The following is a 20,953-nucleotide window of genomic DNA, read 5'->3' on the forward strand; positions in this document are numbered from 1 at the left end:
CAAACTTCTTTTTTTTAGATAAATGTAAAGCAAGATACTGGAGCTAATGCTTTATTAATTATATGTAAAAATAATGGCATTTAAAAAAAAATTAAAAAGAGAATAAATATTTTTAAAATTAAAAAAGACAAACCCACTGAGTTTCTTACCGGATCTTCTCAGTAGAGGTCGCGTTCCGATCCGGTAGTAGTTTAAGAAAATATTGTAACTGACAATTTGTAAGTGCCGCCGTTGGCCTATACAAATAAATATATTTCATTTCATTTCATTTCATTTCATTTCATTTCATTTCATTTCATTTCATTTCATTTCATTTCATTTCATTTCATTTCATTTCATTTCATTTCATTTCATTTCATTTCAAACGCTGCCACCTTAGCATTTTCATATTTTTGATTGACATAATTATGTCATAAATTTCTGCATTCATCATGACGTTTTTTTTTATTCTGCCATTATTTAAACAAAAATAATCCAAGTCATACAGCCATCAATGTTACACTAAATTTAAATTTGATAAAAAAGTGTTTTTTTTTTTTTGTGTACAAAACCTTATTTCAATCGTGTTGGTCCAATCTAGACATGACCTTAAGTAACTATGTTAAGTTTCAAATTTATAAGCCCTGTAGTTTTTTCAAAAAAGGGATGGAAAGCTTGCAAGATTTTCGAATTATAGAGGACTCGCTTCGCTCGCCCTAATTAAACAACATTATTATTCATTTGGCTATGATATACCTATAATAATAATGAAATCTTCACGTGTTTACATCAAATATATTTGAAAAAGAAAAATTTTTGTCTGTCGGTTTGTATGTTTGAAAATGCATTAAAACCGAAACTACGAAGTTGATGTCAAAAGTATACATTTTTTAAACATTATATGACCAGGTTAATGGAGTATTCCAAATTACCAACGTACTCCGTGATCTTGACAGACGGCATTGTATAATTCACATTATATTTTGAATCCACATGAACAAAGTCGCAGGCAAGACTCGTTTTAAAAATGCAATTCAAATTATATTCTGAATCCACATGAACAAAGTCGCAGGCAAGACTCATTTTAAATATGGTATACAAGAGACTATCTAAATTTATGTAGGCTTCAGTGACCGTTTCTCACTTAATACGTATAATAACTTAATTTCTGTTACTTGTAAATAGAACTAAGCTCAAGTTATAAAAGCATAAATTTATTATTATTATTATTATTTTACTTAAAATTATTTATTCTGAATCCCATACAAAGTGGATCCCGTTTATCATTTCGTAAGTGGCTCACATAATTGATAATATCGATAGTCTAAGCGTCTCAACGTTTAAGGTACAAAACTTCATTTACCAGTATTTGATAGTGCCCAATTTTCAAACAAAAAGGACGTGTAATGTTTCAAATTCAAATTCAAATTTAAAGTTTTCAAATTAAGAGATGTAATGAAATATTAATACAAAACGAAGCGTTGCATAATTAATTTAAAACAGACATCTAATATTCTGTATAAGTGAGTCACTCAGAAGTAGAATGGGAGACTTTTTTTTTTTAAATATAATATTCCAAAGACCGCAGCGTATAAGTTTCTCAGTTTTCTTATAGATCATTAACTGATGTGCATTTATACTTTATGGGTGTCAAAACACAGTAGTACACAGTACTGCGCGAGATCGCCTAGAATTGATGGAAAGCTCAAATTTGGCGACGTACTCCTTGCTTCTTTCATAACAAATACGTATCAAGTATATGAAATCAAAAGGAAACTTTCATTGATCTATAAAATGAAAATGTGAACAATGTAGATGTGAATGCCAGTTTATTTTTAAATAAAGCCAATTTATATCCATATAAACATAAAACCTTAAACTCATTGACCATTTCCCTCGTGGGTACAATCAGCCACTTAATACGGTGGTCGTGATACTTATTTGCAGCCAGTTGAATATTTACCACGTAGATATTATACATTTCTGTACAATTATGAATAATCAAAATTTTGCAACCTAATAAACGTGTCAGTTATATCAAGTAGGTATACTGTACTCTGTAACTGCACTTGTTGTTACCGCATAGTCCCTTCCATACAATAATAACAAACGCATATACGTAAATCCAGTTGATTCAACATTAAAAGTTATCAAAAATAAATACAAATCTAATCTGTATGCAATTTATGGCGTACATTTGCCTATATTAACAACCATTAGGTTCCCATATATGCCTCTCTATATCTATATAGCCTGACATTTAAGAATAAAGACCCTTAAAATATTTTCATAAGTTGGTGTATTTATATATATTTCATAAGTAGGTGTACCTTTAGACCAATTAGGATTTACTTTTCACACCACAGACTATAGCCAAATGATCAGAGTTACCACAAGAACTGCTTTGCAAAATTTTTTTTTTTTGACACTTTCACAGAAAATGAACTTATTTTGAAGTAAACTCTTCAGTTTATAATGTTAACAAGTAATTTGAGAAGAGTAAAGTTTGTTCACAAAATTTAAGAATATTGTTTTCAGAGGGTATTAACATATCATTTAATTATTAGTTAATTTATGTAACAATTAGGACAATTCGTTCCAGTATTAAGAATTATCGGTATGCACAATTGTACTATATATATATATTTTTAAATTGAGCCTCCAATTATAATAGCAACAATAATTATATTAATCAATTATATCTTGTTTTCAACATACTAGTCTCAATCTATCCATTGAAATACTTTGCCCTTACATCAAAGACATTTATCTACCTTCATTTTTACTTATTACCGAGATTGAACTCACATATGACAAAATAATGTTTTAACTCACGGTTTTTAGTCCTGTGTCAAGGATGTCCGTACTTACGAATCGCCGTTCATGATTGCGAGCTGGATTCTTGCACTTCTGATATTAAATAATAGTCATCTTGAAGGTCTTGAAGGCGTGTAATCTTATAGTCACATAAAAGGTACAGAGTAACGATATAATAACTATACGTAAGTAAGTTCACCTTCACACTAGTGATTAGAAGTATTATAACTACACAAGTATCTCCGTTATTCGACTGTTCTTGCTGAAGTCTCCGACCAGAATGTCGCTCTCTGTTAATTCGAGCGCCGCCAAGGTGTCGTCCCCACTTCACCTACCCGCATCTGTTTTTAAACTGTAGTGTCAAATGAGTCACATATTACTTTAATGTAACGTTAAAAAATGTGATATCGTTAATATCCAAGCTTCTTACTAACGATGATAACAGTACTAAGCTAGGCGACGTTGAAAATAGGGTTTCAGTTCTTGAACAACGGGCGTCTGATGCGCAGAAGTCCTCGCCTATCTCCAAAGTAGAAGAGTCATTGTCCGAATTAACATGTCGGATAAATGATCGGGACCAAGAACTGCTCCTTAATGATATTGAAATATCTGGTGTTCCCGAAGGAAGAGGGGAAAATCAAATGCATATTGTCACATTGCTGGCGAGTAAACTCGGCGTAACTTTGGATGAGCGGGACGTGGTGAGTGCGACGCGTACGGGCGCAATCCGTGATCTTACACCGGACGCTGATAAGCCCAGCAAACCTCGTCATATTATTTTGCGTCTCGCTCGGCGTTCCGTTCGCGATAATTTGTTAAAAGCGGCACGCGTGCGCCGCGGGGCCGACACCGCTGGACTGGAGATAGGAAAGGAGCCGCGTAGATTTTATTTTAACGAACGCCTAACTCGCGCTAATAAGCAACTGTTTTATGAGGCTCGTGAGGCAGGTCGTCGAAAGGGATGGCGATACGTGTGGACACGGGATGGCTGTATTTTTGCTCGTCGCGATGGTGACACACCGCGACTCCGTATTCGCACTGCATTGGACATTGTTAAGATTTTTGGGACATAAGTTGTTGGAGTTTGAACTCATTTAAATTAGTTTTTTATGTTCTATTTATTGTTGATATAAACAAATTTTCAAAGCTTATTTATTTTATCTTAATACATACATACGTACAACGTACTGAAGTCTTGCTTACTAGTGTTTGTTATAGAATGCAATACCCTGATATGTGTCTCGGGATATATTACATGGTTAATATTTTAATATCTATAGACTGTCTTACGTGGATTGTTTATATTTCTTGTATGCGGTCCCATATATTACTTCCTTTTCTGTTTTGTATGTACATAGATCAGTGTTGCAGCATAAAGTGCACAATAAATATATCACTTGCAATTGCGCTGTTTATAAGTTTATTTATATCGCATATTGTCGATATTTGGTATGTATTTGTTGCAAGGTATATGCAGTTTATTTATTTAATCTCATTGCAAAAATGCTGTCGAAAATTATTTATTGCTAATTTCATACAATTTTTTATTCGCCGTGGTGCTGTCTTTATTACGAATAATAATCAATATAACAATGATTAACTTAAATAAGTTTAAAATTGGTTTTCTAAATCCCGGCTCCCTCGGTACCCGACACGATGAGTTCTCTGTAGCAATGAAGCAGCACGATGTGGATATCATGGCCATCAACGAGACCTGGCTTCGAGCAGGTGAGGAGGGACGTGCGCCTTTTATATCGGGGTATCGGTTGCGACATATCCCTCGGCCAGCCGAAATTCGTACCCGTGGTGGCGGAATAGGATTTTATCTGCGGCATGACTTACGTACGCGCACTCTCCAGCATCCTATTTGTCCCACGGTGGAGCAAATGTGGTTATGCTTAAAAGTTAATGGTAAATCGCTTCTTGTTGGTACCGCCTACAGACCACCATGGTTATGCGCACAAATATTCCTCGATGCGCTCAGTGAGTCACTATCCAGTTTTAGAGGGTACGATTATGTGGTCTTACTGGGTGACTTTAACATTAATATTCTAAACAATTATAACGTAGGTACCAAAATGTTTTATGAATTTCTTAGGTGTAATAATTTAACACAGTATGTTGAGGAACCGACACATTTCACCGACAGTAGTAAGACACTTATTGACGTCGTATGCGCCGATGCACCAGTATCAAGTATACAGGTGGACCATATTAAAGATTTGAGTAGCCATGCTATAATTATTTGTGAACTTGACTTCCCTAAGCTCCGTCCATTGTCTAAATGGGTTGTGCACAGACCATTAAAGGATATCGATATGACTCTTTTTGAAGAAACTTTAAAAAATATTAACTGGATCTCTATTTCGTCTTTGCAGGATGTAAACGATATAGTTCGATCTTTTAATGGTGTAGTTTTGGATATATATAATTTATACGCTCCCCTGAAAAAAGTTTGTGTTAAGGAGAATAACTATCCCTGGGTGACATATAACATCAGATGTATGATGAGGAAACGCAACCAGGCTCAAATTCGAGCCCGCAAGACCAAGTTAGACGTTCACAGATTGCATTATAAAGAATTGAAAGCTGTAGTTAACGCCGCTATTGTCTCTGAAAAGAGGGCTTACTTTAAATTTTATATAAATTCTAAAACTAAACAACCTAGAACAATGTGGAAGCACATTAAGCAACACGTGGTAGTAAAAAATAAAGACACTTCTCTTCCTATCCATCTCAATGATGCGGATGCGATAAACGATCATTTTCTCAATGTCCCTGGAAACACCACCGTTCCTTTAGCCAATCTAACATTTTATGAATTTCATCGTTTCACTAACGCCTCGTTCGAATTTACAACAATTTCAGAGCATGACGTGGGAATGTTTTTAAATACCTTGCAATCCAACGCGACAGGATATGACGGTATCTCCCTTGACATGATACGGTTACTACTTCCAGACTGCCTCCCAACCATAACAAACTTAATAAATAAGTCTTTTGAGACGAGTACCTACCCTGATTTATGGAAAATAGCTGTCGTAAAGCCAATATCAAAAGTGACGAACCCGGATGGGATGTCCGACTTGCGGCCTATCAGTATTCTGCCGTGCCTGTCTAAAATAATGGAAAAGGTAGCGTATCATCAGTTATTTAACTATTTTGAATGTAACAACATTTTCCCTATGTATCAATCTGGTTTTAGAAGGCATCGTGGTACCTCAACCGCCTTGACTGATGTGGTAGACAATATTATCACGTCGCAGGCCAATGGAGAGAGCACTATATTGACTTTGCTTGATTTCTCGCGCGCCTTCGAAACCTTAAATGTGTCTCTTTTGCTCTCAAAGTTAGCATATTATGGCGTCGGAACGAAAGCTATTAAATGGTTTTCGTATTTTTCCTGTCGCCTGCAACAAGTAGAAACACAAGAGGGTTCTACCGGAAGGACTATTACTTCCTCTTGTCGACATGTTGGTCGGGGTGTTCCACAGGGTTCTATTTTGGGTCCACTACTTTTTATATTATACAGTGCAGATATCGTAAATGCAATAAAACATTGTAGGTATCATTTATACGCGGACGATCTGCAAATCTACATTTCATTTAAGCCTTGTGATTTAAGTATAGCTGTGGCCAAACTAAACTCCGATTTAGAGCGCATATGTTTATGGTCTGAGCATAATACTTTAGTTCTGAACCCAAATAAAAGCAAATATATGATTCTTGGTACACCGACCCAAATACGTAAAGTTACCGCCAAAATACTCCCAATCGTCCTAAATGGGCAGCCGATCGACAGAGTATTAGAAGCGCGTAACCTTGGCGTATTGATGGACGAGAACCTGCGTTTTGAAAGGCACGTCATAGATATTGCTCGTAACTGCTTCTATCGATTAAAAGTCTTATACCGCATTCGTGACTATCTCAGTGTTACATTGCGTATTTATCTTTGTGATAGTCTCATTCTATCAAAGTTTAATTATGCCGATACACTTCTCGAACCGCGTTTATTAGCTCGCTCCAAAAAAGTAATACAGCGTGTTCAAAATGCCTATGCAAGGTTCTGTTTCAATATTCCACCGCGTGCCCACGTTACTCCTTTCCTAAGCCTAAGCCTAACCTAAGATGGACTTCCGTAGGCGCTTACACTTCGCCACTTTACTATTCGGTATTGTAAAGAAAGAGGAGCCTAAATATCTGTTTGACAAATTTATTTATATATTTATTTATTTATTTATTAGTTGTACCAACAAAGTAAACACTATAACATTGTATTGGATGCAGCTATACAGTAATAATCTTGATAAGTGTTACCTTAGTTAGAGGTACAAACTACATGCAAAACATTTAGAAAAATTATCAAATAACAATACAAAAATGATGATAAAAATGTTATAAATTGGTAAATTGGATCATTATCTTAAAAATAACAATTATTGTCTATGCAATTTTCATTGCCGCCAACATAATAACCGCGACGAAGAGTGGGAGGAAACGACGCGCGGCCATCTTAGCGATGATATTCATTCGAAAAAAGTAACCGCCTAAACTACATCGTAATTTGTCTTATAAGAAATAAAAACTCATGTTAAATAGTTATAAAGTGTTAAAAAATTATTCAAAATCGGGCGAGAAAGGGTGCTTCGACGAAGTCTTCATAGTAACAAGTAAGATCACAAACATTTGGACCTTCAGCGCCGGGTGCAGCATAAAACTTAAAGAATATCAGCGTGGAGTCGGCTAAGGTATCCCTTTCTCAATCCTTTAACGCTTTACTTTGTGTTAGTAGAAGAAAAAAGTGATAATACGTTTCTTTATTCATTACGAGCGCGGTTTGACATTGAAACGGCCAAGGACACGTGGCGATCGCGCGCGAACTAACTTACGCATTAAGGTTCTTAACGGTTATTGAAGTGTATTTCACGGATTTCATACCACCAAAATGGGGAAAAAGAGGCATTCTATATCACAATTTGAGTCTGAGGTGGATTTTATACGGGAATTAAATAAAAAAAGGGGTGTCATTAGAGGTAAGTTTACGTTATTCACTAAATATGTAGATTCTTTAGAAGGCCTGCAAATAACAGAGTTAATTAAAACGGAATTAAATACGCGTTTACAAAAAGTAGATTCTTTACTACTTGAATTTTCGGAAATTCAAGACGAAATCGATATAAAAGTACCCGAAAGTCAAATCGAAAAAGAATTATTTGAGAGAGAAGCCTTTGAAAATCAATATTATAAATATGTGGCTAAATCTAAGTGTATATTAAGCGTAAAAGAAAATCAAAATCAAAATTGTTCTAAAAGTGTTATTAAATTACCTACCATTTCATTGCCTTCCTTTGACGGTTCCTATGACCATTGGCTCGAGTTTCGTGACACGTACTTATCTTTAATTCATAATTCCACAGAAATAGACAATGTACAAAAATTTCATTATTTACGCTCGTCTCTCACTGGTAACGCATTAATGGTGATAAAATCCTTAGAATTTTCTGCTTCAAATTATACGATTGCATGGGATTTATTAGAGAATAGATTTAATAATAACCGTTTACTTGTACAAAACCATGTTAAATCTTTATTTTCAATCGCTTCAATAAATAAAGAATCACCGTCACAAATTCGAAAATTAATTGATAATGTTCTGAAAAATATACGTGCTCTTAAAACCCTAGATGAACCAACCGAGTCTTGGGACACATTAATAATTTATTTAATTACCTCAAAATTAGATTCTTCTACGGAACGTGAATGGGAAAACTATAAATGCACTATTATAAACAATAAGAATCAACCGGATTTACGTTTATCTCTAAACGATTTAATAAAATTTCTTAAAGACAAAGCCGATGTATTGGAAAACATTAATTTATCACACAGTAAAAGTACGCTAGAAAATAACCCTAAAAAGTCGTCGAATCCTCATAATAAATCGCATAGCTTCCTTTTAACGCAAAATAAATCGCTTAATTTGCCTATGCCAAATAAAACGCCTAATACGCCTACGCAAAATAAAACGCTTAATTCAAAACGGGTTCGAATTTGCACTATGTGTAAAGCTAATCATCCTTTATATTCATGCAATTCATTCCTAAATTTATCCATTAATGATAAATTAAAGTTCATTATCGACAAACAGCTTTGTCGTAATTGCTTACGCGCAGGTCATACGGTAGCCGAATGTTGGTTCGGTCCGTGTAAACTATGCACTCAAAAACACAATAGCTTAATTCACAGTGATTGTCGCGACGACACAGATGCACGCGTTTCGTCAGCTGTCGCACAAATATCACAAAATTCTTTGCATGACACAGCTAGTGCGAATGACAGACATACAGCTACATTGCACACTGCAGCTCACGCAACTTACACGCCCATAGCGCTAAATGGAACAAATGATACACCTCACTCATTATTAGAGACTGTATTACTGTCCACAGCTTTAGTCGAAATTCCAGATAAAAACAATAAATATCACACTACTCGAGCATTATTGGATAATGGCAGCCAACATTGTTTCATTGCCGAATCATTATGTAAAAAATTAAACGTTTCTTTATTACAGTCCACTGTTCAAGTCACAGGTGTAGGTAATTCGGTGACTCAATCCACGCAGTCATGTGAAATAGCATTGAGGTCTAAAACTACAAATTACAATACGCGCCTTAAATGTTTAGTGTTGCCTCAAATAACCGCTCAATTGTCATCTTTAGGTACAAAGGTTCACATTAATATTCCTGACAATATAAAATTGGCGGACCCCAACTTTTATTCACCATCAGAAATAGGGTTATTAATTGGTGCAGATAAATTTTGGGAGTTGTTAAATGACGGGTTAGTTCGTTTAAGTAGTGGTCCTTATTTACAAAACACTAAATTAGGTTGGATAATTTCCGGATCTTTATTACATAATAATAAATCTCGAATAAAAGAAGTTCATTGCAATTATTCACAATCGTTAGATATGCAACTTAGAAAATTCTGGGAATTAGAAGAAATATCTCCACAAAGTAATCTTTCAAAAGGGGACATTCAATGTGAACAGCTATTTACGCAAACATCGTATCGAGACAACGAGGGTCGCTTCTGCGTGCGAATTCCGCTCTCAGAGGCTAGTGACACACTGGGTGATTCGTACACAATCGCGCGACATAGATTTCTTGCACTAGAACGAAAATTGGATTTATGTGAGCCTGAATATAAAAGATTATATTGTGAATTTATGAAAGAGTATTTAAATCTGGGGCACATGAATCGCATATATGAAATTCCTTCACCAAGTTATTTTTTACCTCACCACGGTGTTATTAGGGAACATAGCACCACAACTAAACTTAGGGTAGTATTCGACGCAAGTGTAAAAACAACATCAGGGAAATCACTTAACGATATCCAATTAATCGGTCCTAGTTTGCAAAATGATTTAGTTTCTATATTATTACGTTTCCGGCAATTTAAATACGTCGCCTGTGCCGATGTCGAGAAAATGTATCGGCAAGTTAATATTCAACCTGATCAACGAAGTTTACAATTAATTCTTTGGCGGGAAAATAAATTCGATGAGCTCGGTGTATATCAGCTTAATACTGTGACGTACGGCACTGCGTCCGCGCCGTATTTAAGCATTCGTTGCTTGAAGCAGCTAGCATCGGAATGCACGGATGACGTCATCAAGCGCGTTATAAACGAGGATTTTTTTGTTGACGACTTAATAACGGGACATGACGATAGGAAATGTTTATTACATATTTGTAATAAGGTTACAGAGGTTTTAAAGTCTGCTTGTTTTCCTTTGCGTAAATGGATGTTCAATGATTCAAAGTCTCCTACAACTGATCATACAAAAGAATTATGTCTTAATGAAAATAGTTCAACCAAAACATTAGGTTTAGGTTGGTTTCAGTCCTCGGATACGCTTCATTTTACTACGAGAATTGATCAAAACGAAAATCGTGTAACCAAACGCGTTATACTTTCGATTATTTCACAAATTTACGATCCATTGGGTTTGTTAGCTCCTTCGATTATAATAGCTAAAATACTTTTACAAAAATTGTGGTTATGTAAATTAAGCTGGGATGACCCTGTACCCCATGATATCGTAATAAAGTGGCAAAAATTCTTGAATACGCTTAAACATTTACAGAATATTCGTATTCCTCGACACGTTAAAGGATTAATTACAAAATACACGGATCTGCACATATTTACGGACGCGTCGCAAGACGCCTACGGTGCTTGCGCGTACGTTAGTACCTACGACGACGATTCACCGGTCACAGTCAGGTTACTCGGTGCTAAGAGTAAAGTCGCGCCAATCAAACCCGTCACAATCCCGCGCCTCGAGTTATGCGGAGCGTTAATTGGTGCAAAATTATATCAGAAAATTATCAGTTCATGGAAATCGCACTTTGATCATATATATTTTTGGTCTGACTCCACTATAGTTATAAGTTGGATTAAAATGTCACCTAACCTATTGAAACCATTTGTTCAGAATAGAGTAGTCCAGATAAACGAATTGACCGGTGAGTTGCCGTGGTTGCATGTCGCTGGCAAGGACAACCCGTCTGATCTTTTGTCCCGTGGTTTACCGCTCGATGCGTTACAAAATTCGAATATCTGGTGGTATGGGCCAGCATTTTTACGAGAACATAAATCTAATTTTATACAAAGTAATAAGGGTGATGTTATTAATAGTAATGATTTACCAGAATTAAAGTCAAATGTAACTTCATTAATTTCACATTCAAATAATGTTAGCGTATTTACCTTTGAACGTTTTTCAAATTTTAATCGTATGAGGCGCGCAGCAGCCTACGTTTTGAGATTCATTAATAATTCACGCATTAAAGTTCGTTCAAATCGTACAACAGGTCCACTAACAAGTGATGAGTTGAACAAGTCTACCATAGTCCTGGCGCGCTTGTCACAACAAATATCATTTCCTGATATTCATAACGCTTTAATAAATAACCTGCCTGTCACAAAAATGCGGAATATATCTAGTCTAGATTTATTTTTAGATTCCGAGCACCTTATTAGAGTAGGAGGTAGATTAAGAAATTCAGATACTTTCTCTTTTAATAAAAAACATCCTATATTGTTATGCTCTAAACATATATTTACACAACTTATATTTCAATTTGAGCATAAACGTCTTCTCCACAGTGGACCTCAGCTACTTCTAGCTACGGTTAGGGATAGTTGGTGGCCATTGAGGGGACGCGATTTAGCTAGGAAAACGATACGTCAATGCACTTTTTGTACTCGGCAGAGGGGCAAGGTGATGCGCGTTAAAATGGGTGACTTACCGAGCGAAAGATTAGAGCCAGGGTATCCATTCCTACGTTGCGGAGTAGATTACGCTGGGCCCATGTTCATATTGAACCGCAAGGGAAGAGGCGCAAAACTAGAAAAATGTTACGTATGCCTATTCGTTTGTTTTGCATCTCGCGCGGTACACTTAGAATTAGTCACGAGTCTCACTCCCGAATCATATTTATTAGCTTTAAAGAGGTTTATTTCTCGCCGAGGAAAACCCGCGGAAATATTTTCTGATAATGGTAAAACATTCATAGGCGCATCAAAGGAATTCTCAATTTTTTTAGAATCCAATAAAAATGATATTATAAATTATTCCGCTAATGAAAGCATTAAATTCAGTTTTATTCCACCTTATTCGCCTCATTTTGGTGGTTTATGGGAGGCCGGAATTAAATCGTGTAAATACCATCTTCGTCGGGTGGGAAACGCGAACCTCACTTACGAGGAGTATTCTACATTATTAGCACAAATTGAAGCAGTCCTGAATTCCAGACCCATGTATCCAATGTCCACTGATCCTAATGACTTACTCCCTCTTACTCCATCTCATTTCCTCATTGGTCAGCCGTTAGTCGCTCCTGCTAGCAGAGACCTCACCTCTGAGGCAACATCACGCCTGAACCGCTATGAACGCATAGAGCAAATGAGACAATGCTTTTGGAAACGCTGGTCGAAGGAATTTATCAGCGAACTCCAGACGCGGACTAAGTGGCAGACCAGTAAAGACACATTAACTCCAGGAACACTTGTGATCATAAAGGAAGATAATCTACCACCGCTAAAATGGCGCCTGGGAAGAGTTATACGAGTTTTTAGTGGACAGGATGGAGCTGCGCGTGTTGCAGATATTCACACATCTGGCGGAGTTGTCCAAAGAGCGTGGCAGAAGATATGTCCACTGCTCAGTGAAGACAAACATAATTAGCGTTTCTGTTTGTTGGAGGCAATTGCTCCAAGGCGGGGGGCATGTCTATGCAATTTTCATTGCCGCCAACATAATAACCGCGACGAAGAGTGGGAGGAAACGACGCGCGGCCATCTTAGCGATGATATTCATTCGAAAAAAGTAACCGCCTAAACTACATCGTAATTTGTCTTATAAGAAATAAAAACTCATGTTAAATAGTTATAAAGTGTTAAAAAATTATTCAAAATCGGGCGAGAAAGGGTGCTTCGACGAAGTCTTCATAGTAACAAGTAAGATCACAAACAATTATAATGAACAAAAAACAAAACAAACATTAAATAATAGCAATAATGATAATGGAAAAATATTAATCGGCCATTTAAACAAAATTTATATGAATAATATTTGAATTAAATTATAAATATAACATATTACAAATAACATTATTAGGAATCAAAAAATTAAACACAGTGTGTTATTTAGAGAAATAATAACCATACATATATCATTTTTTAAGTGCCTTCCAAATGTTTTTCTTAAAAGTTATTAGACTGTTGGAAAAGACATCAACTTGGCGCTCTGTTACAGGTTTACCTGATTTGAATGTTTTGTTATTGCACAAATCGATAACCATTTCAACAGTCACATTATGATAAGCATTATAATTACGAGATATTCTATTAAGAGGAGAGTGGTGTCCTAAATTTGATCTTGACTTATATTGTACAAATGGAAGGTATTTTAACGATCTAGGCAATCTATTAGGTACTGATATACGTAACTTTGACAATAAGTATGCGCTATCTATATGAAAATTAATAAGTTTGTACAAAAACATGGTGTCCAGGAATTTTCTTCGACAATATAAAGAATCAAGATGGAAGTAACGCAAACGATCTTCATAAGTGATTAGTTTTTTTGAATAATTAGAGGTGAATGTTAAATGCCATAAAAATCTCTTTTGTACCCTTTCTAAGCGCTTGATATATACTTCATAGTGCGGATTCCACACAACACTGCAGTACTCAAGGCCACTACGTACTAGTGCTGTATAAATAGCAATTTTAGTGCTGGGTTTTTTAAATTCTCTGCAAGTGCGTAACACAAACCCTAAAGTTTGAAACCCCTTTCTAACTATGTTATCAATGTGACTGGAAAATTTTAATTTACTGTCAAGGGTAAGACCCAAATCGCGAATATGATCTGTCTCGCTAAGCAATACGTCGTTTATAAAATATGATCTCGGGGGCAAATGCTTTTTTCTGGAGAACCGCATTACGTAGCATTTATTGCAATTTAAGCTCATACCGTTTTTCTTGCACCATAAAACAAGACTATTCAAGTCTTCCTGCAGCAAGCAAATGCCGTCAACCGAATCGGCAACCCTGAAAAACTTAAGGTCATCAGCAAACATGTAGAACTTAGAGTTTCGGAAACATACTCTTATGTCGTTAATAAAGATGTTAAACAATAATGGACATAAGTGTGAACCTTGCGGAACTCCAGAAAGAGCAACAAATGGCTGAGATTTATGCCCACCAATCACAACTACGGATTTCCTGTCTTTTAAATAGGACTCACACCATCTCAAAAAATCACCTGATATGCCAATGGATAACAGCTTCCACAGCAGCAATTCATGATTTACTGAGTCAAAGGCCTTGCTAAAATCAGTGTAGATCACGTCGAACGAGTGCCCGCTATCAATCCCCTCAGCAAGGTCGTTGATAAAGGACGTGAGATTCGTTGTGGTAGAGCGTGCTGCAATAAATCCGTGTTGCTCCGGCAGTACAAGTTGTTTGAAGTGCCACGACAGGATCGGACATAATAACATCTCGAAAACCTTTGCGAAGATAGTTAACATCGATATGGGTCTATAATTTTTAGTGGAAGTAGAATCGCCACTTTTAAACAATGGTATTACTAGTGCCTCTTTCCACACAGTAGGGAATATACCGGAGCTTAGGGATTTATTTATGATACTAGTTAGGGGAATTGCAAGTTCACTGGCACACTTAACCACAAAAATAGCTGGTATTCCATCAGAGCCCGCACCCTTCTTAGAATCAAGTCTCTTTAACACCCTGAAAACTTTGTCTTTAGTTACCGATATTGTGGACAGATAATTTATTGTATAAGGCATAGAACACTCTTCGGGGATGGGCAATGGATTTACTTTATAAACTGAAGAAAGCTGTGATGCAAATAGGTTACAGATGTCAGGTCCTGTTGTCGCAACGCTTTTACCGGAGGTCATCTGATCGGGATACGTACTAGTGCCTCCCCTCTTTTGCTTTACAAAAGACCATATTAACTTGGGGTTGCATGATAAAGATGACTCTAGGTTGTTTAAATAAGTTTTATAATTGAAGTCACGTAATATATTACTTCTTTCCCTCAACATTTCAAAGGTTATTAAGTCGCGAGCGTTTCCATACTTACGATATTTTAACCTATATTTAAGTTTTTCATGAAGCATTTTAATTAAGGCGTTCGAAAACCATACAGGATATTTCTTGTTGGTGCGGGTTTTTGTTTTGGGAACGTACTTAACTATTACTCCTCTGAGAATATTGTAAAATAGTGTAGTCATTTCGTCCACGGTATTGCATTTAGAAAATTTATCTGCCCAGACTATATTACTTAGTTCACTTGTGATTTTGGCATAATCTGCTTTATAAAAATTGAATTTTGATACATTTGTCGCCAGATTTTCAAAAAGTTTAAGAGTAATACAAAATTCTAAAGGTGGGTGTAAAGGGTCAATTATTGAAAGTGGGTTAATAGATATATCTGTGTGAGGTATATTTATAGTACTTAGAATTAAGTCCAATATTCTATGTTTATTATTTAGATTTGAATTATACTGAGAATGGTTGTTAAGCGACATAAAATCAGTCAAAGTGTTGTTTAAAGAACTATTGGTTGGTAAATATGTAACTTCAAGGTTAGCTTTAGACCAAAATAGACTATTTAAATTAAAATCTCCAAGATTTATACAGTCACCGTTATGCTCTTCTAAAATGCGATTTGAGTTGTGAATAAAATGATCTAACATGTGTTTTTGAACCGGAGGTGGTATATATACGCTACAGATATACAATTGTTCAATTTTGTTGTTTTTGTCGGCTAATTCCATCTTAACCCATAAATCCTCTCAGTCAGATTCGTAGCCAAATAGACGAATAGACTTATAGCGTCTTGAGATAGCAATTAAGACACCGCCACCATCCTTACTGCTGTGGAACCCGCTGGTTTCGCGGTCACGCCTATATACCTCGTAACGGTTGTCAAACAATTCACTGTCGAGAACGCTGCCGTTCAACCATGTTTCAGTAAAAACTATCACATCAAAATCATTGCAAATTACATTATTGTATAGTTCAATTGTTTTGGTTCTAAGTCCTCTAACATTCTGGTAATAGAATTTAATATTGTTAAAAGTGCCTTTTAGTACAAAAAATAAGCAAGTATAGCGTCTTTATGACAATTGATTTAACAAATCTATATTTTTGATATGTACATAATTTGATTGCTCATTTTTGCGCATAAAGATTCTCCCGTCGCGCACCCACACGAATTTATATTTTAATTCTTTCGCTTTACTTCGTGCAGCGGCGTGTAAAGACTTATTCTCGGGAGTGAGATGTTCCACCACATAAACAGCACCTTTCTTATTGCCACCGATACCCAGGTGACTTGTGTTAAGCTTGTCGTTTTGATTATTCTTATTAAACTTACTGGTCGCTGCAAGAAATTCGTCACGTATTCGAGGACTACTGAATTTAACTAAAATAGAACGTGGGCGGGGGCTTGTGCTATTCATTTTGGCCAACCTCGAGCAGTAGTGGATTTGAGCATCACTTATAGGGTATTTAATTACCTTGCCTAGTTGCTGAATGGTATTGATCAAATTTTCCTGCTTGTTTTCCGGTAAACATTGTATTTCAATGTTGGAGGACCGAGACTGCTGATCCAACTGAGCCAGCCTCGACGAGAGCGATTGATTCACGGCCTTAAGAGAATCGTTTTCAAGTTTAATGCTCTCCAATTGTGCAGTTTGCGCTAGTTGCACAGCCCTGACGTTGTCTAACTCCTCCTTGAATTTTGACATAGACTGCTCTAGAGATGTTATAGCGTTCTGAACTTCTGTGAGCCGAGGATGGACTTGAAGTTTAAAGGAATTTTGCAGCTCTTCTCGTATAATGTCACGTATGCTGCTAGCCGACAAACACGAGCAATTAGCGGGGCGTGGTTTTGCACGTTGAGTGACGTACTCGTGTTGTGGCGATGAAATAGAACGAACAGGAGTATTTGAGTTATCACCCCCTTTGCGCTCCTTACTGCGACACATCACACAAATCCAAGTGAATCTTAGATCGTTGGGCATATCATCGTAATCCTTTTGGCTTATGTTCACACATGAGAGATGATAATTGCCATGACAGCGCGAGCATTGTACAAAGGGGGAGCCGTTCAGTTTATTAAGACATCCAGAACAATCTTTACGGCCGGCCATATTAAGTTATTTCTTCAATAAAATGATTTAAAATAATATAATCACCTTCAGAGATGCTTGATGCAGTAGGCACTAAAGTAAAGGGAGCCACTTGGTAATCTATGATGACACGCACACCGGGCCTTTTGTTCTAGTTGCACCGCTGAACTGCACGCGATTCCCACGGTTCGGTCGCGTGCGTAACCGTGCGTTTCCCTTGCACGAGTATTTTTTTATGATAAGCTTCGACACTGCACTTCGGAAACAAACCGTTTTTTCGCACAGTAATTTTGAGTTTACGATGTAATTACACTGTTTATATGCAAAAATGATATATTAAAACATATAACATACAGTTTAACACACTTTACACTATTTTTAAACCACAAAAAACTTGTTTAACTGCAAGAATTTAGATATTTGTACTGGAGACGTTACTGACAAATGTTATCCGATGGAGCGGAAATTTGCAATTGAAATGGTCAAGAGATTATAATCAGACGCATAGTTCTAGGTCCACCTGTAGGCCGCTACTATATCCGTATAGCTCCTCGGCTGCTTTTAGAGGAAGTTTCAAATACAGCGCCACGAAATGCTGGAACAATCTGCCTCCGCCTCTTCGTAGTCTAAAAACAACAATAAGATCATTCAATAAAAATTACAAACTGTTCTTACTAGATGAACAAAAATTGAGTGGTTAAGTAGATCAACCAAGTGCCACTATACTTGGAACTTTATATATACGTATACCCGAAGATAAAATTAACATAATCTATTCATTTATTATATCTAACAATTTAGCATATCCTAGGAATATTATTAGACATTACTCACCACTATTACATATTTCATAAATCGCATACATATCTTAATACATTACAATTTATATTACAACTGTAGTTATTTAATTATACTATTAATTTTACGTATATTTAGGGTAGATAAAGGTATATATCTCGTTAAAGTAATTTGCAATATATTAAATAATAGTCATCTTGAAGGTCTTGAAGGCGTGTAATCTTATAGTCACATAAAAGGTACAGAGTAACGATATAATAACTATACGTAAGTAAGTTCACACTAGTGATTAGAAGTATTATAACTACACAAGTATCTCCGTTATTCGACTGTTCTTGCTGAAGTCTCCGACCAGAATGTCGCTCTCTGTTAATTCGAGCGCCGCCAAGGTGTCGTCCCCACTTCACCTACCCGCATCTGTTTTTAAACTGTAGTGTCAAATGAGTCACATATTACTTTAATGTAACGTTATAAAAATGTGATATCGTTAATATCCAAGCTTCTTATTAACGATGATAACATTCGGCCGTCCTGCTCACACGTTCGTCCTCGATCGTGTATGGTCTGATCCAAGAGCTGCAAAAGAAAATCAGTTGTTTAATACCCAAGTCCAGAAGAATTACACATTTTCTTGTAATACCGACTCGCACGTAAGAGGCCCGAACTGTTTATCAAAAACATGGTTTAAACTTTACGCATTTTCTTGCAATACCGACTCGCATGTAAAAGGCCCGAACTGTTGATCCGAACCAAGGCTTAAACTAGGTGATGTTCATATAGAATCACACTAGTTGTGTATTACCCCGGTTATAAATCTCCCCCAACAGTGTTCACCACGGATTTCTGTTGCGGACATAGTTCATAAGGACTCTTTACATAAATGTTATATGCGCGACAGGTATTGAAGCGAATGCATGAGACCATTGTTAAATAATAAAAAACACGGTTATAACTAGGTGATGTTCATATAGGATCACTCTAGTCATGTATCACCGCAGTTTTTATACCTTGTTTACGATAACATTCGGCCAGTGCTCAACTCAAATTTACTCCAAAAATGCAATATTCACTTAGTATCTTCAAGGTACTCGATGCCTTGGGTCAAACCAACCATATGCATCACCAAGAGACACCCGCGAACATCACACTGCTCGAGGCATCTGCACTAATCCATCTTAACTCCAGATAAATAAAAATCAAACCACAAAGTTTCCTACACCTACAGTAATGACAACATCTAGCTGCCCACTTTATTTATGCCTGGATTCTAAGTCCAATAGTTAAATCTCTAACAACTATTGATTCGATAAAGTTACGAATCAGAATAACGACGTTTATCTTATTAGTGCATTTCGGAATGCTCAACAACCTGTTCAATAACTGTTATACTGATAGATAGATAGATCTATAGTTGGCCACTAAATGAATCTGTGCGACTCAAAATACTATTATAACATTATTATATTACTACTTAGTACTTCTTTTAATTATTACAATGTTATTTTATACAAATAGTTGCCTTTCCAACGTACGTCTTTTATCAACTGATGAAGCAGTATCAAAATAATAATGTATCGTTTATATTTGAAATGAATGATATCAAAGTTAAAGACTAAATAATGGTAAACCATGAATTTCACACAATATAATACGTAATAAGTTGTATGAACCCATTTTTTTTTTTACGTTATTTATCACAAATTCAAATTTTTTTTTTTCAAAGTAGGGCTACATAACCCACTTGAAAGTCAGAAAGAAATTTCATTACATTAAATTGAATTTATATTCAGTTATAATAATACATACTATTACATGAATTTCAAAATTTAATTAACAAAGCTTAACGGACCCATGCGTTCACGTCAGCGACATACTTGTCAATTGTGTAATAAGCTTAACTACTTAACTTTTTTTTTATTTCACCAAAAGTTTTAAATTAAGATTCCCATAAGGAAATTATGGTTTGGGCTATTTTATTGTAAAAGTTATGCATTATACTAAGAAAGATTTGCTAGACTTTACGTAAAACGTCGTTTTTTTTAAAAAAAAAAAATATCAAATAATGTTATGGAAAGAATAAACACATTAAAATGGTCCGTTAATCTAAACGGAGTTTAAACAGAGCTTGTCTTACATTGAGTTCCTCGGAAGCGGATTTTTTTCCGTAGTTATCAAACGGATAGTGTTATTTAAACTACCTACCAAGAAAAATGACTTCAGAAACCGGCCATTATTTAACTATACTTATTTGTGTCTACAACTGATAAAATATTTTTTTAAACAAGCTTTTATTTTTGCCACGCTTTTATTAACTTGACCTGTATGTATGTAACGGAATATTTGAATCCGATTTTTACCTACTTTGAACGGTCTGATTAATTTAAAATTTTTGAATACTTATGACATGACATGATTTTAATAATCTTGTCCAATTTTAATTTTGTCTCATCAGGATCGTCAGATTTAAAACTATAACTGTTTTACATAACCTGTGGCTCCTTATCAATCACAACCTAAAATTTCCATGACCTGAAAAAGGTATTTTAAAGTTGATCATGATTTTATACCAGCCAGCCAAACAAACAGTTAGTCAAACTATCTTATGATGCACCTTATTA

The 20,953-nt window shown here is 35.8% G+C and overlaps 1 protein-coding gene across 1 annotated transcript; it reads right to left on the minus strand.

Moving 5' to 3' along the window:
- Positions 1–12,944: 12,944 nt before the first annotated feature.
- Positions 12,945–17,558, minus strand: LOC140746612 (uncharacterized). Its single transcript, XM_073078737.1, has 4 exons — positions 16,563–17,558; positions 16,317–16,454; positions 14,639–14,882; positions 12,945–13,030 (listed from the first exon to the last, which is right to left on the minus strand). Exons 1-4 carry the CDS (start codon positions 17,556–17,558, stop codon positions 12,945–12,947), a joined length of 1,464 nt encoding a protein of 487 aa, XP_072934838.1.
- Positions 17,559–20,953: the final 3,395 nt, after the last annotated feature.

Source organism: Epargyreus clarus, unplaced genomic scaffold, assembly GCF_041222505.1.
Source record: "Epargyreus clarus isolate Ecla_fem2 unplaced genomic scaffold, WU_Ecla_fem_2.2 ptg000013l, whole genome shotgun sequence".
Lineage (NCBI taxonomy): Eukaryota > Metazoa > Arthropoda > Insecta > Lepidoptera > Hesperiidae > Epargyreus > Epargyreus clarus.